Here is a 14070-nt window from a genome sequence, read left to right as displayed (position 1 = left end):
TTCCCTTTAAGATAGGCATTTTACCCATTAGTTACTATGACCTCCTAGTTTAAATGTATAGAATGTGCAACTGACACAATGAAAGTAGAAGTTTAGCCGTTTGGATTTTTGATCTCTGATTGTGGAGTGAGATCAACGGTAATGCCTGACTGAAGATGTTTAAAGAATAAGGGCACATCAAACACACCTTCGTTCATTTAATATATCCAAGTAAAGTTCACAACTATAACCTTTTACCTTTAACTTCTTTCTTCTCTGGGAGGTCAACTGGGACCGCCAATTTAGATTTCAAGTCTGTTGGCTGATAAATTCATTTGCAGACATTCTCAAACAGTAGAAAGGTTTTATGAATAAAAAAGCATCTTCCGGGAGGGATGAGTAAAGAGCATGCATGCCTAGAGGCAGTGGAGTAACGATAGCCATAGCAGCCCTCACAGCTGCTATGAGGCCTGGGGGGTGCAAAGGGGCTCTATTAGGGGAGCCGCTAAGGCAATTTATATGTATAAAACCTGTGTGCTTGTGACAATTAAACATCCTATCCCAGGCCCATGACTGTATTATTCAAGACTAGAAAGGCTGCTCTTGACATTGACCCTCTATGTCCTGTAACATTTCCAATGAAGAAGAGCTGTCAGACATTCAGGATTAGACTGTAGAACGTTTTAGGCTGTTACATACCCCCCCTTTGCAGGCTGGAATTGTTTTTAGCTGTTGGAGCAGCAGGGCTTTTTTTCTCAGACAATAGGTGCAGGAACTCCCCTTTTCCGAGTCACTTGTTTTCTCCGCCCCTACCCACCTCCGAGCAACGTCCCTTGGTTCCATCACCTACCCGCCTCCCAGTACCGCCCCTTTTAGACAATACAGAGCCAAGTATCATTTTGTTGTAATTTGTATGGAATTTGGTTTCCCCTTCAGCCAGCAACAATAGATCCCCCTAACAATGTACCACCCACAACAATATCCCCCCCCACAGCAACAATAGACTCCCGGCAGCTTCAACAGATCTCCGCACAGCCAGCATTAATTAATAGACTCTCTGCCAGCTATCAACAATAGGCCCCTCCCCCAACAGTAGATCTCCTTCAGCAACAACTGACCCCCCTGCAACAATAGGTCCCCACCAGCAACACTAGACCTCCTCAGCAACAATAGACGCCTCTGCAAAAGTAGATCCCCTCCGGCTAGAATAGATCCGCCAGCAGTGAGCATCAATACCCTGCAGCACACCCCAGCACCCCTTGACATTGCATACAGTCAGTCCAGGAGGTGCCGGAACTGCGTTCCCCCACATTCCAGCTGAAAAAAGCCCTGTGGAGCAGTATACATTTATTATCCTCAGTGCTTCTGGTAATCCCAGTCAGCAATGAAAATTACTTTGTATGCCTAGGGACAGATAAGAATATGAATGTTTAAAGGCTCAAAATTGTTCAAGCACCTCCCCATACCTAGGGAGTCTGAGGTGATGTGTACAGGCCCCAATACAAGTCAATGGCAGATGCTTCTGAGCATTGGTGCTTACCCCCACGTGCGTGTATGGCATATTGCTCTAACTGTGCAAAAAATAGAAGCACATTTTTGGTTCTGTTTGTGATGCCAGTAGCTCTACCCTAGGCTAAAGTCCAATTTCTGGGCGTTTCCACTGAGGAACCACAGCACAGCACTCTAACCACAACCCCCTCTTCATTGCCATTCATTTTAAGCCTGTTCCTATACAGCACAAGCCCACCACAGACCCTTGCTACTCCATCTTTTACTGGCACTTATTATACTGTATGATCTGCCACTTATTACACTGCATCTTCTGTAATTGGTTACACAACAATTTTTGCCTCCTAATTATACAACATCATCTGTCACCCACTTACTGACCACTAAGAGAAACCCGAAGTAAAATAACAGAAGGAAATAGAACGGAGGGCTGACATGACAGGGGAAACAGTGGACAGGAGCAGGGGTTGTTAAAACGCTCCTGATTGGGGGGTAGCTGGAAGAGGAGGAGTCAGCAGGAGGTTAGGGGAAGAGATGGTCCCTCCCCAGCGTCAGTGTCATCGGGAGGAGGGTGCTTCCCACCCACCCTCCCTGGTTGTAGTAGGTATTGTGGTTGTCTCTTGTTTAACCAATTTTCTTTCACAGAGCGGCTGGGTCCTTGGATGTCGTGGCAGTTGGCGGGTGTTGGTCTTTGCGGGTAAAGGAAGGAAGAGTTCGGGACCCATCAGTGGTATAGGTCCCGCTGGTGGTATTCCAGCTAACGTTGGTTTAGCTGGAAATTGATTAACCTCCCTGGTGGTATGATTATTTCAGAAAAAAGGTGCTGAAAGCGGTACCATTATTTGCAAGGAAATTTGGCGTTTTATACTGTAGGCCTGTAGGAATAACTCACTTAAATCTGACCAAACAAGAGTCTAGTAGGCATCCCGGGTATGAATTTTTTTAAAAAACAAAATTATAAATTATAATATAATAAATAATTATAAATAATTATAACAAATAATAATATAATTATAATAAAAATTATTCAATAATGTAATCAACTCAAAATCACTGAAATTTGCTCAGTTGCAGAATTGTCGCTGTCATTACTTTTATTTTTTTCATGACGAATTTCCCCACAAATCGCTATCGCACAATTCTGCAAGTGATTATAATTTATTATTGCTGTTTTCTAGCTGCTCTAAAAACATTTTTGACATAAAGGGACACTTTTGGTTGCTATGGACAATCTACAGTTTGCAGGCAAAAAGAACAGTTTTTATTATATAAAAGTACATGTAGGACACAGGGCAGACCACTAGGGACAAGGGGGGTGTGTATTTTTTACATACAGTACTGTAATCTATAAGATTACAGTATACTGTATGTATTGTGTTTGTTTACCTTTTTGAATTTGGTGCCGTTCTCCGCTCCCGTGCGTCGTTACGTCGCAGGGAACGGAGATCGGCGGCACACAGAGGCACTGTGTGAATCGAGCGAGGTCCCGCTCGCTCACACAGCGCGGTGGCATCGCTGGATCCAGGGACAAGGTAAGTAAACCAAGCCTGTGGATTCAGCGAGGCGAGCCCGAGTCAGACTCGGGAATACCGCCAGGGGGGGTTAAAGAATACACTGCAGTCAGGGGTTTGTTTGTCTCCGAGCTAGTATGTCAGCTGGAGGCCTATTTCAGTTAAAGGTACCGCAGTGCAGTATTATGATCGCATGGCAATTCTTGGGGTTTCCTGCAAAGACCAACACGACTATTTGACTGAGTGGTGGTTCAACAGAAGTTTTATACAGTTATTTTAATTTGATTTGAGTTGTTAATAAAGAGGCTGCTATGGCCAATATTTACTCCAGATTGGTGTGGTCTCCATCAATTGGGGTAATGGTAAGGGGAATGGAGTTGGGTTGGCATAGCAGATATGTGGGAAGTATGGATCATCTGTTATACAATGGTCATGTCAACTGTGATAGAAAACTGAGCCTAGACCAGCCTACTTGCTATTCTGGGAAGAGAGGCTAACTAGTAACTTGCATTGCTGTCAATGATGGTACCAGAAATAATTGCTGGCACATCCATACCCTTGCTTTTAGGATCTGATTTGAGATTCATCTCTTGTGAATAGCAGATAAGAGTTGGGTGTGGGACACACTGTTGACCACACTAGCTCAGCATCTTCAGCACCTATCAAAACAGGGCAAATTGCTACTAGCATGTTGTCCACTGGAGGATCAGATCAAATTCTTCTTTACAGGTAATTTTAATAATTAGGTTAGAACCTGTCTAGTGCCGTGACCCCTTGATAAAATTTCCCAAGCTGTGGGGACCCCGAACGGTAAAATTATTTTCTTATCGTGGGTTGTTGGCACCCAAGGTAAGACAAGTAATTTGTGCCCCTAACCCACGGACATTTAGCTCTCCCTGAGTCCCTTCCACTCGCACAATATTAAAACCCCTTATAGTGCATTTTAGGATGTACCACTCTCTCTTTGTTCTCCCTTCTTACCCTTTTATCTCTCTCTATCCTAATTTCTTGTTTGTTATCCCCATCCCTCTCTAGATGTCTTTCTTGTTCTCTCTCTTATTCTTTCTCTCCCTTTTTCTTTGTTCCTCCCCCTCTTTTCCTTTCCCTTCCATGTATTCTCTATTTTTATTCCTTCTATTACTCCCTGGTGGGGAGTATGGGATCAGTGGCAGTGCTGGCAGGGAGTCGGGATCAGTGGTAGTGCTGGTGGGGAGTTGGGATCAGTGGCAGTGCTGGTGGGGAGTTGGGATCAGTGGCAGTGCTGGTGGGGAGTTGGGATCAGGGGCAGTGCTGGTGGGGAGTTGGGATCAGCCAACTTAGGTGCTCTTGATCAAGGTCATCTGCTGATCTGAGAACTGTAGTTGGGACTTTTAAAGGCAACTCTAATCACAGGAAGTGTTGCTCACTGAGCCAGATTCTCACAGATACGCCGCAGGCGTAGTGTAAGTCATTTACACTACGCCACCAAAACTTACTGGAGCAAGTGCCTTATTCGCAAAGCACTTGCTCTGTAATTTGCGGCGACGTGGTTAAAATGGTCCGGCGTATCCCCAAAGGGGGCAGCTTGTATTCAAATTAAGCGTGCCCCCGTGCCGATCGAACTGCGCATGCGCCGGGCTTAAAATAGCCCAGTGCGCATGCTCCAGTTCTCGACGGAAAACGTCAATGACGCCGACGTGTGCGTCATTGACGTAAAGTCGTATTCAAGAACGACTTAGGAAAACGACGTACCCGACGGGAAAAGACGACGTGGACCCGACGCCATACTTAACATGGCATACGGCGGACTGGCGTAAGGTTACCCCTCATATAGCAGGGGTAACCTTACGCTTACGCAAACGACGTAAGCGACGGCTACGTGACGCAAATTTGTTTGGGAATCGGCGTATCAGGCTAATTTGCATAAACAAATGAGACCTGAACGTAAACGCCACCTAGCGGTCGACGTTGTATTGCCTTTAGGATCCAACGGTGTAAGTTGCCTAAATCCAGCGTATCTTGTTTTGTGAATACAAAACAATGATACGCCGGTGGGAAATTTGAATTACGCCGGTGTATCAGTAGATACACCGGCATAACTCTTCTGAGAATCTGGCCCACTGTGTCTCCGACTTTGTGATTTCTCGTAGCAGCGACACCTATGCTGAAATCAGCAGATAGGGTCTCCTCCAGCCCCTCCCACTTCACATTTCTCACCAGTCAGCTGACCTCTAATCCCTGCTCCCCAGCTATGCAATGAACTAAATGGGCGGCTGTGAAGAGGCTGAGTGGGCGGCTGTAGGCTTCAGGAACAGCCCAGGCTTTGGTGACCCCTGGCAAAGCCTCATTTGACCCCCAAGGGGTCCCGACCCCTAGGTTGAGAACCACTGGGTTAGAGGTTATCATTTCATGTCAAAAATTCAGAGCTCTGCTGTGTCCTCTGCTGTGTCCTGAGTTATCTCAACGGGCCCTCCAAGTTCTTATCATTGACTACAGAATGATTAGCGGTTATGTTGTGGAGATGTAAATCCTCATTCACAAGGGGCAAATTAATCCCATGCATGGTCATGTTTACCAGCATAGGGATGCACAGGTGTTGCATGCTTTCCTGTGTCGTCTCCATAGCTGTAAATTGGGACGTGGCGGCTGCATGGAAACAGACACTGCTTCCAATGTGACATCTATGCAGGAACACTCCCTGGGTCGCCCTTGTTTTCCTAAAATTAAAATCAGGGTCATATTGTGTGTATCTGCAAACAGCGCTTGGCTCTCTAATCATAAAATACAAATGTTGTACTTAGTTTGACAGTACTGGTTTCCACGACAACTTGTACAAGAATGGCCAGACTGGAAATTCATTATTGCTATTTTTATACAAGTACCAGATTTTCTAAAAAAGTTATTAGATATATTCACATCAATTATTTTTAGTATTTTTTGGGGTTTTGCAGATTCAAATGTTACTGATTACCTGCCTGTGTCCTACTGAATTTAATAGCTGGCTATGGTCAGTTACATTTGAAGATGGATTGGTTAGCTTGGGATATGGAATGGTTAGCTTGCTTGGAAGATAACTGTAACCTGGACTGTAGCTGATAACTACTGTGGAACATCGTCTACCTTTGTTGCTGCTGTACTATCCTTCTGCAGTATGGACAAGGTTTAACTGAGTAATCATTAATGCAGAAGGGCAGCAGACATCTTTAAGGAGACCATGGAGTGTCTCCAGTGCAGGAGGCAGCCATATTGACTGGGTGTGGCTTGATCCTGACAGACTGTGACCTGCTGAAGCAAGGGAGGTAAAAGCAGAGAACAAGGGGGGAAGAGAGAGAAGCAAGCAGGTGTATGGGGAAAAAACTGGGCTGCTGGCTGAACGGAACCCTGCCATAGCTGACCACAATCATGAGACCTAAGAGAAGCAAAGTGACTGATCTTGCCTCAGACACAGAGAACCTTCTTTCTAGGAGGGTGCAAAGTGTGATTTAGATAAATGATATGAATAAACTGCACTAGAGAGCAAAATGAAAGGCTAGAAGGATGGACAGCCGCACTTCCAAAAAAGCCACGACTAAGCACTGATCGCAGTGCGAAACACTTGTATCCCACCCTTTGCTGTTATTTGTAGTGCATTTTCCATCCACTGTTTTTTAATAAAGACAACCTAAGGTTTTTTTTGGAAGTGCGGCTGTCCATACTTCTAGCCTTTACATTTTGCCTCGTGCATTGCCGGCACTCCTGGCCTCCTGAGTAGCCACTGATTGTCCAGCAGACCCACCTGGAGCGGTAATTTCTCTTTCCTCTGCACCAGAGAGCACTTTTACTGCTTGTAAAGAAGGAAATGAGGGACTGTCTCAGCAGGATTGAAAGAGAGAAATAACAGCAACATTTTTCCTGTTTGAGGCCTTAAAAAGAATCAGAGCACGTGTCCAAAGACAGAAGAGGGTTCCCTGTGTTCCTGCTAGTCCCTCTGCTTTCCTATTAAAACTGACCACACTAATGTGCTCCCCTGACCCACAGGGGAGCACATCATGGTCAGTTCTCTAGCTATGCTGGGAACTCAGTATGCCCTCCTCCAATGATCAGATTTGTCCTGACATGTCCTCGCTGCACAGCCAATCACTGGGAAGATCAGTGTGCTGCTGAATCCCCCCTAATTTCTGTTTTAAACTGAACGGTTGTTTTACAAGGTGATCGTTTACAATCACTTTAAGTTTACAAATCATCTCCTTGTAACTGCAATTAATTAATTGTATTACATTTTTTATGATAGGACATATGATGGCTCATGGGTAAATGAAATGACAACATGGGTTAATGTAGTGACAACAAGTGCAATAGTTAGTTTGCTGTCCAAAACTATGTACAGCAAAACCTTGGATTGCGAGTAACGCGGTTTACAAGCGTTTCGCAATACGAGCTTTTAAAAAAAAATCCTGACTCGGTTTGCAAGTGTTGTATCGCAAGACGAGCAGGAATCAAGAGAAACTCAGAGACGCTCAACCACACTCAGAGCTGCTCAAGGACACTCGGAGATGCTCTGAGAAACTCAGAGACGCTCTGAGACACTCAGGGACACTCAGAGATGCTCAGAGACACTCAAGGCTGCTCAAAGACACTCAGAAACACTCCGTTCCCGAGTGTCTCCGAACGTCTCATAGTGCTCTACGAGCTTCTCTGAGTGTTTCTGAGTATCTCCGGCGCCCCACCTTTGGCTACATGTGGTACTGCATATACAAGCTTCTCTGAGTGTTTCCGAGTATGTCCGGCGCCCCACCTTTGGCTACATGTGGTACTGCATATACAATCAGTGGCTGTGGAACAAATTATCTGAGTTTCTATTGATTCCTATGGGGAAACTCGCTTTGATATACGAGTGCTTTGGCTTACAAGCATTCTTCTGGAATGGATTATGCTTGTAATCCTAGGTACTTCTGTATATATTCCTACTTTAGACTCCCAAGGTACTGTATATGGAGCTCTATATTTTTGCTCCAAATTGTACATCCTAAAAAAAAAAAAAAAAAAAGTATTTTTTATAATGAGAAAAATTATACCCAGACCCCAAGTCATTTATAAAACCCAGAAATATGAATATATTGATACATGCAGAGGGAATACTAGCCAGCCGGTTACATTGGGCAGGCTTCATTGGCACTTACCCTTGCACTCTGTCCTGCTATGAGTTGGTCGTCTTCTGTCTGGACACTTGTCCGGCTTCTCACGTCATAATCTTCTTGTTCAAAGTCAGAGTCATCCTCCAGCTCTTCGGGTGTCTAAGAGAGGGAAATGTTCAGAGTGTTAACAAACACACAGGTACAGTGCTAAATGCTCAGTCATACACCTCTACCGGACTTTACGTACTACTAAAGCCTCGTACACACGGTTCAATTGTTGGACAACCGAGCATCAGATTTTTGTCAAAAGGGTGTGTGCCAGGATCTTGTCTTGCATACTAACGGTATACAATTGTCGTGCCACAAACACAAACGTAGTGAAGTACTACAAGGAATTTCAGCTCTTGAGTGCCACCCTTTGGGGCCCTTTTGTTAATTTTGTGTTTGGCGAGCATTGATTCCAAGAATGCGTGTTTGTATTTTCTACTTTTGTGTGACAGATTTGTGTACTGACCATACGAAGCTCAGAGGTGGAGCCAATTTACTAGCCTGCCATCCAACATTGGCCGAAAATTGGAAAACAATTGTCTAAAGCCTCGTACACACAATCAGTCCATCCGATGAGAACGGTCTGAAGTTGTTCTAGGTTAACCTATGAAGCTGACTGATGGTCCGTCGTGCGTACACACCATAGGTTAAACAACCGATAGTGTCAGAACGCGGTGACGTAAAACACAACGACGTGCTGAAAAAAATGAAGTTCAATGCTTCCAAGCATGCGTCGACTTAATTCTGAGCATCCGCTGGTTTTTAACCGATGGTTTTGCATACTAACGATCGGTTTTGACCTATCGGTTATAATCCATAGGTTAAAGTGGAGTTCCACCCATCAATATAACATTACATCAGTAGTTTTAAAAAAATGTCATTAGTCCTTTAAGAATTTTTTTTTTTTTTTTAGATGCCTTCAAAGTGTTGTTGCTAGGCAGAATAGTTAATCTTCCCTCTTCCAGCACCTAGGTGCTTAAGCTTCCTAACCTACACCGTACAGACTCCTGGGAATGTAGTGGGTGTAACTTTCCAGGAGTCTGTGCACTCCCCAGTCTCAAAGAATCATGTGACTTGGACAGTACAGGTGCTGAAACCTGATCTGAAACCTAATACACTGCTTGTGCAGCACTGAGCATGTGCAAGGCTGAAATCCAGGAAGTCATACAGTCTGGCTTCATGATGCCCTTAAGATGGCCCAAGTCAATTTCTATTTTATAAAGTGTCTAAATGCTGTAACAACCTAACAAAACGGACCTTAGTTTACAGACTAACTTTACTAGAATCCATTAAGCTTGTGTATTACAGGGGTATTTATATTTAAAAAGTGATATTGTGGCCGGAACTCCGCTTTAAATTTTAAAGCAAGTTGGCTTTTTTTTTAACCTAGCACACGGTCGGACTGATGAAAACAGTCCTTCAGACCGTTTTCATCGGTTTAACCTATCGTGTGTGCGAGCCTTTAAGGAGCGTACTAACGGTAAGAATTTAGGACAACAGTCTGTCAACAGACAATCCCCTCTGATTTTCGTACCGTGTGTACGATGGCTTTAGTCTTAATTTCCCCAAAATTTGGGAAATGTCAGCAACATAGGAAAAATGAAATTAAGGTGATTTTTAAGGCTGGCCACAGGACTGATCCAAGAGATTGAACAGATTTCTCCCATCTACACAAGCTAGGTGGATGAAGGAATCCATCCCGCTGCAATACTTTGATTAGCTTCCGCCACTAATTGAATGACATTTTTCCAATATTCCCATATGGCAAAAGTTGACTTAGATCGACTTCTGTCACGAGGAATCAATCATAGGTGGGTTGAAATTCGGGCCGCAATGCCCTCTAAAAACAGTTGTTCCTGATGATCTTTCTTATCTTCTGCCAAAACAGCACCTCATTTACCTAATTTATTATAGACATTGAAATCATAAGTAAAATTAACAATTACGGGCCAGATTCACAGACAATTGCCCAGGCGCCGTATCTTACCTGGCAGAATTTCGAATCCAGGAAGAATTTGCGCCGTAAGTTACGGCGGCGTAATGTACTTCTCGGTGCGGATTTCAAATTGGGCGGGTAGGGGGCGTGATTCATTTAAATGAAGCGCGTCCCCGCGCCGATTGAAATGCGCATGCTCCGTTTTGAAATTTCCCGCCGTGCTTTGCGCGGCATCATATTTTGAACTTCGACGTGCGTTACGTCCTTTACTATTCACGGACGACTTACGCAAAAAAAAAAAAATTAATAATAATTTAAATTCGACGCGGGAACGACGGCCATACTTTAACATGGCAAGTCTATCTATACGCCACAAAACAAAAGCTTTAACTATACGCCGGGAAAATCCGACTAGCGACGACGTAAGAGAATGCGACGGCCGCGCGTACCTTCGTGGATCGGCGGAAAAAGCTAATTAGCATACCCGACGCGGAAAACGACGCAAACTCCACCCATCGGGCACCGAAGTATTGCACCTACGATCCGAAGGCGTACGAAGCCGTACGCCTGTCGGATCGAAGCCAGAAGCCGTCGTATCTTGGTTTGAGGATTCAAACTAAAGATACAACGCGGCAAATTTGAAAGTACGCCAGTGTATCAGTAGATACGCCCGCGTACTTCTTCTGTGAATCTGGCCCTACATTTTTACAAATACACCATTAGGCCCCATTCATACCTCTGCATTTTGTAGCTTGAAACTTGAAGCTCCAAAACGCTGGAGGAGAAAAAAATCTATTATTCTCTATGGAGATGGTTCACAACTCTACTCCATGTCGTCTGAAGCCTAATGCCGCGTACACACCATCACTTGGATGGAATCTAATCCGATGGATTTTTTTCATCGGATATCCGATGAAGCTGACTTTCATCAGTCTTGCCAACACACCACGCATAAAACACTACAACATGCGTCGACTTGATTCTGAGAATGCGTGGATTTTTGACGATGGACTTCCACACAGACCATCAGATTTTTCTATCGTTTTTTTATCCATAGGTAAAATTTAAAATATGTTTTTTTTTGTTTGTTTTTTCACCGATGGAAAACAAACCGTTTGTTTTCATCGGACAAACCAATCGTGTGTACAGGGCTTAAGGTAATTTTCAGTGTTTTTTTAAGGGTGCAATGAACTTTCCCTGATGATCTTGCTAATCTTTTGCCAAAAACAGTGAGACCAAAAGTAAAATAAAAAATGTAATTTAAACAAATATCGATAAAATACACATAAAACTCTAAAAACACAACGAACACTAACACTATTTATTACTATTCATTCTAATGCATGTCAACTAAATGTTATTTTTTTCATTGGTGGTGGTTTACACGTGTATGAAGCTGTATGTCTGTTTTTGATCCGTTGACACACATTATAGGGCAGGGATTTGCAATTAGCGGACCTCCAGCTGTTGCAAAACTACAAGTCCCATCATGCCTCTACCTCTGGGCATCATACTTGTGGCTATCAGAGTCTTGCCATGACTCATGGGACTTGTAGTTCTCCAACAGCTGGAGGTCCGCTAATTGCATTTCCCTGTTATAGGGGCTTTGAATGAGAAGGGCAGTGCATGTCAATGCATCTGTACAAATCAATAAAGAAAAAATATACAGTATAAGAAAACATAGATACATAGGAATGAATCCAGCCTAAGCGCCTGTGTAGACCTTACATTAACATGTTGGGGTGCCATTCCAAATGATTTGCATCCATGCGGCAACTGTTGGGAAATTGTTAGGAGATTAGTCTCAGAAGATTATTTTCAGGGGGTATACATGTACTAATAATTTCAAAGGGAAAATCTCCTAATGGGGTAATTTTTCAGTAGTTAATCTCCTGCTCCTATTAAATTCCATGATGGAGAAAAAAGGGGATTATTCGCTAATAGTCTCCGCTACAGGATTAAATTGCAGCATTTTACGATAAATTGTTCAATCGCCCTGTGATAATCTCCCACATTAAAAATGATCCCGTGAGACTTTAGCAGCATGACTAAGCCACTAGCAATCACCAGTGTAGCCCTAGGCTTAATGATAGAATTTGAATTTACATTGAAATTTACAAATTGGACCCACATTTCCAGAATTCTAATATAATAGCATTTTTTTTTTAGTTTTGATTTTGCTCCAATTTCAGCATGAACCCAAAATGCCCTGTGCAACCCTTGAATGCAATAAGCAGCCTCACAGTAGACTTATGCCATATGCTCGGAATTTCCAACAACAAATGTTCGATGGGAGCTTGTTGTAGGAAATTCCGACTGTGTGTAGGCCCCATCGGACATTTGCCGTCAGAGTTTCCGACAACAAAAATTTGAGAGCTGGAGCTCAAATTTTCCGACAACAAAATCCATTCTTGTAAATTCCGCGGGGTGTATAGATAATTCTGGCGCACAAAATTCTACACATGCTCTAAATCAAGTACGAGACGGAAGCGCTCGGTCTGGTAAAACTAGCGTTCATAATGGAGATAGCACATTCGTCACACTGCACATTTTTTTATCTTTTAATGCAGCACATTCTCTTCTTCTTTATAATGCTAGAATAATGAAGTTGTTTTGCTGCTGATATTCACACAGAGTTCTGACAAACTGATTTCTCAGAGACTCCGAGAGATCGGGAACAGCAGCAGATGACATATAAGCTCGAATCGTCTCTCACCAAACTTCTACTAACAAGAGATTAGCAGAAAGAGCCCTAAGGGTGGCGCACTTGGTATTGAACTTCCCTTTTATAGTGCCGTCGTAGGTGTTGTACATCACCACGTTCTTGGCGATTGGAATTTCCGACAACATTTTGTGCCACCGTGTGTATGCAAGACAAGTTTTAGCTAACATCCGTTGGGGAAAAAAACACGGTTTTGTTGTCGGAATGTCCGATCATGTGTACGCAAAAGTGTGTGAACTGAATAATCCTGACCTCAATATTTTTCACTTGGAGCATTTCTTTTAAGTCGTTTAGTCGTTTAGTGGTTGTGTAGTTTTTCACCCTTTTATTGGTGATAAGGTTCATTTTATTTCTAGTTTAGATTGGTTAAAGCCTATAGTTGCATGTTGGGGCCATTAGTTCGCTAGCTAAATTTTTCCAGCCATGTATGTGAATGGGGCCGGTGACATCATTGGTTGTTAAGGACTTGCAGTGTCGGCAATCACTGGCATCCTTGACAGCCATTGATTTATAACAGTGGTAGCAATACTGCTATTAGGCATGATGTTTTTCTACCATTTGGAACCTTAAGCTCATCCCTATCCATGTATTTAAATGGATTGCCTATAAAGTTTAATAATATTGGCAAAATAAGGGGACCTACGTCCTATCTATATAGAGAGCGTTTGTTGATTGAGGCTATAGTGGACTTTAATGGTACCATAACACTTGGGATACACACATAGATAAAACTAATACAGGTTTATTAAATTAACATTGACACGTTAAAATATACAAATTCTAAAACAGCTCTGCAATTTCATACATATAAGGTGCATCTGGGATAGATGATAATACCAGTTCACCCTGTCACAATCATATTGGCATGCTCGACATGTTTCGCGGGTAATTTACTGCTTCTTCAGGAGCTTTATTTGTATACAGGCCTTCCCCACTTTTAGGTACACAATGGGGTTTATTTACTAAAGCTGGAGAGTGCAATATCAGGCTCACTTCTGCATAGAAACCAATCAGCTTCTAACCCCAGCTTGTTCAATTAGGCTTTGGTAATAAAATCTGGAAGCTGATTGGTTTCTATGCAGAAGTGAGCCTGATTTAGCATTTTCCAGCTTTAGTAAATAAACCCCACTGTGTACTTGAAAGTGGGGTAAGCCTGTATATATATATATATATATATATATATATATATATATATATATATATATATATATATATATATATATATATATATATATATATATATTGGAAGTGCAATCGCTCTAAATCTAAGGG

General features: G+C 42.9%; 1 protein-coding gene across 2 annotated transcripts in view; it reads right to left on the bottom strand.

Moving 5' to 3' along the window:
- Positions 1–14070, bottom strand: part of CTNNA2 (catenin alpha 2) — an 832954-nt gene that overhangs the window by 247677 nt on the left and 571207 nt on the right. For both annotated transcript variants that reach the window (XM_040335493.1, XM_040335494.1), the window contains exon 7: positions 8138–8251. In XM_040335493.1, the coding sequence (XP_040191427.1) occupies positions 8138–8251 (114 nt within the window). The remainder of the gene's footprint in view (positions 1–8137; positions 8252–14070) is intronic.

This window comes from Rana temporaria, chromosome 1 (genome assembly GCF_905171775.1).
Source record: "Rana temporaria chromosome 1, aRanTem1.1, whole genome shotgun sequence".
NCBI classification, from domain to species: domain Eukaryota; kingdom Metazoa; phylum Chordata; class Amphibia; order Anura; family Ranidae; genus Rana; species Rana temporaria.
This window is presented reverse-complemented; position numbering and strand designations above follow the sequence as displayed.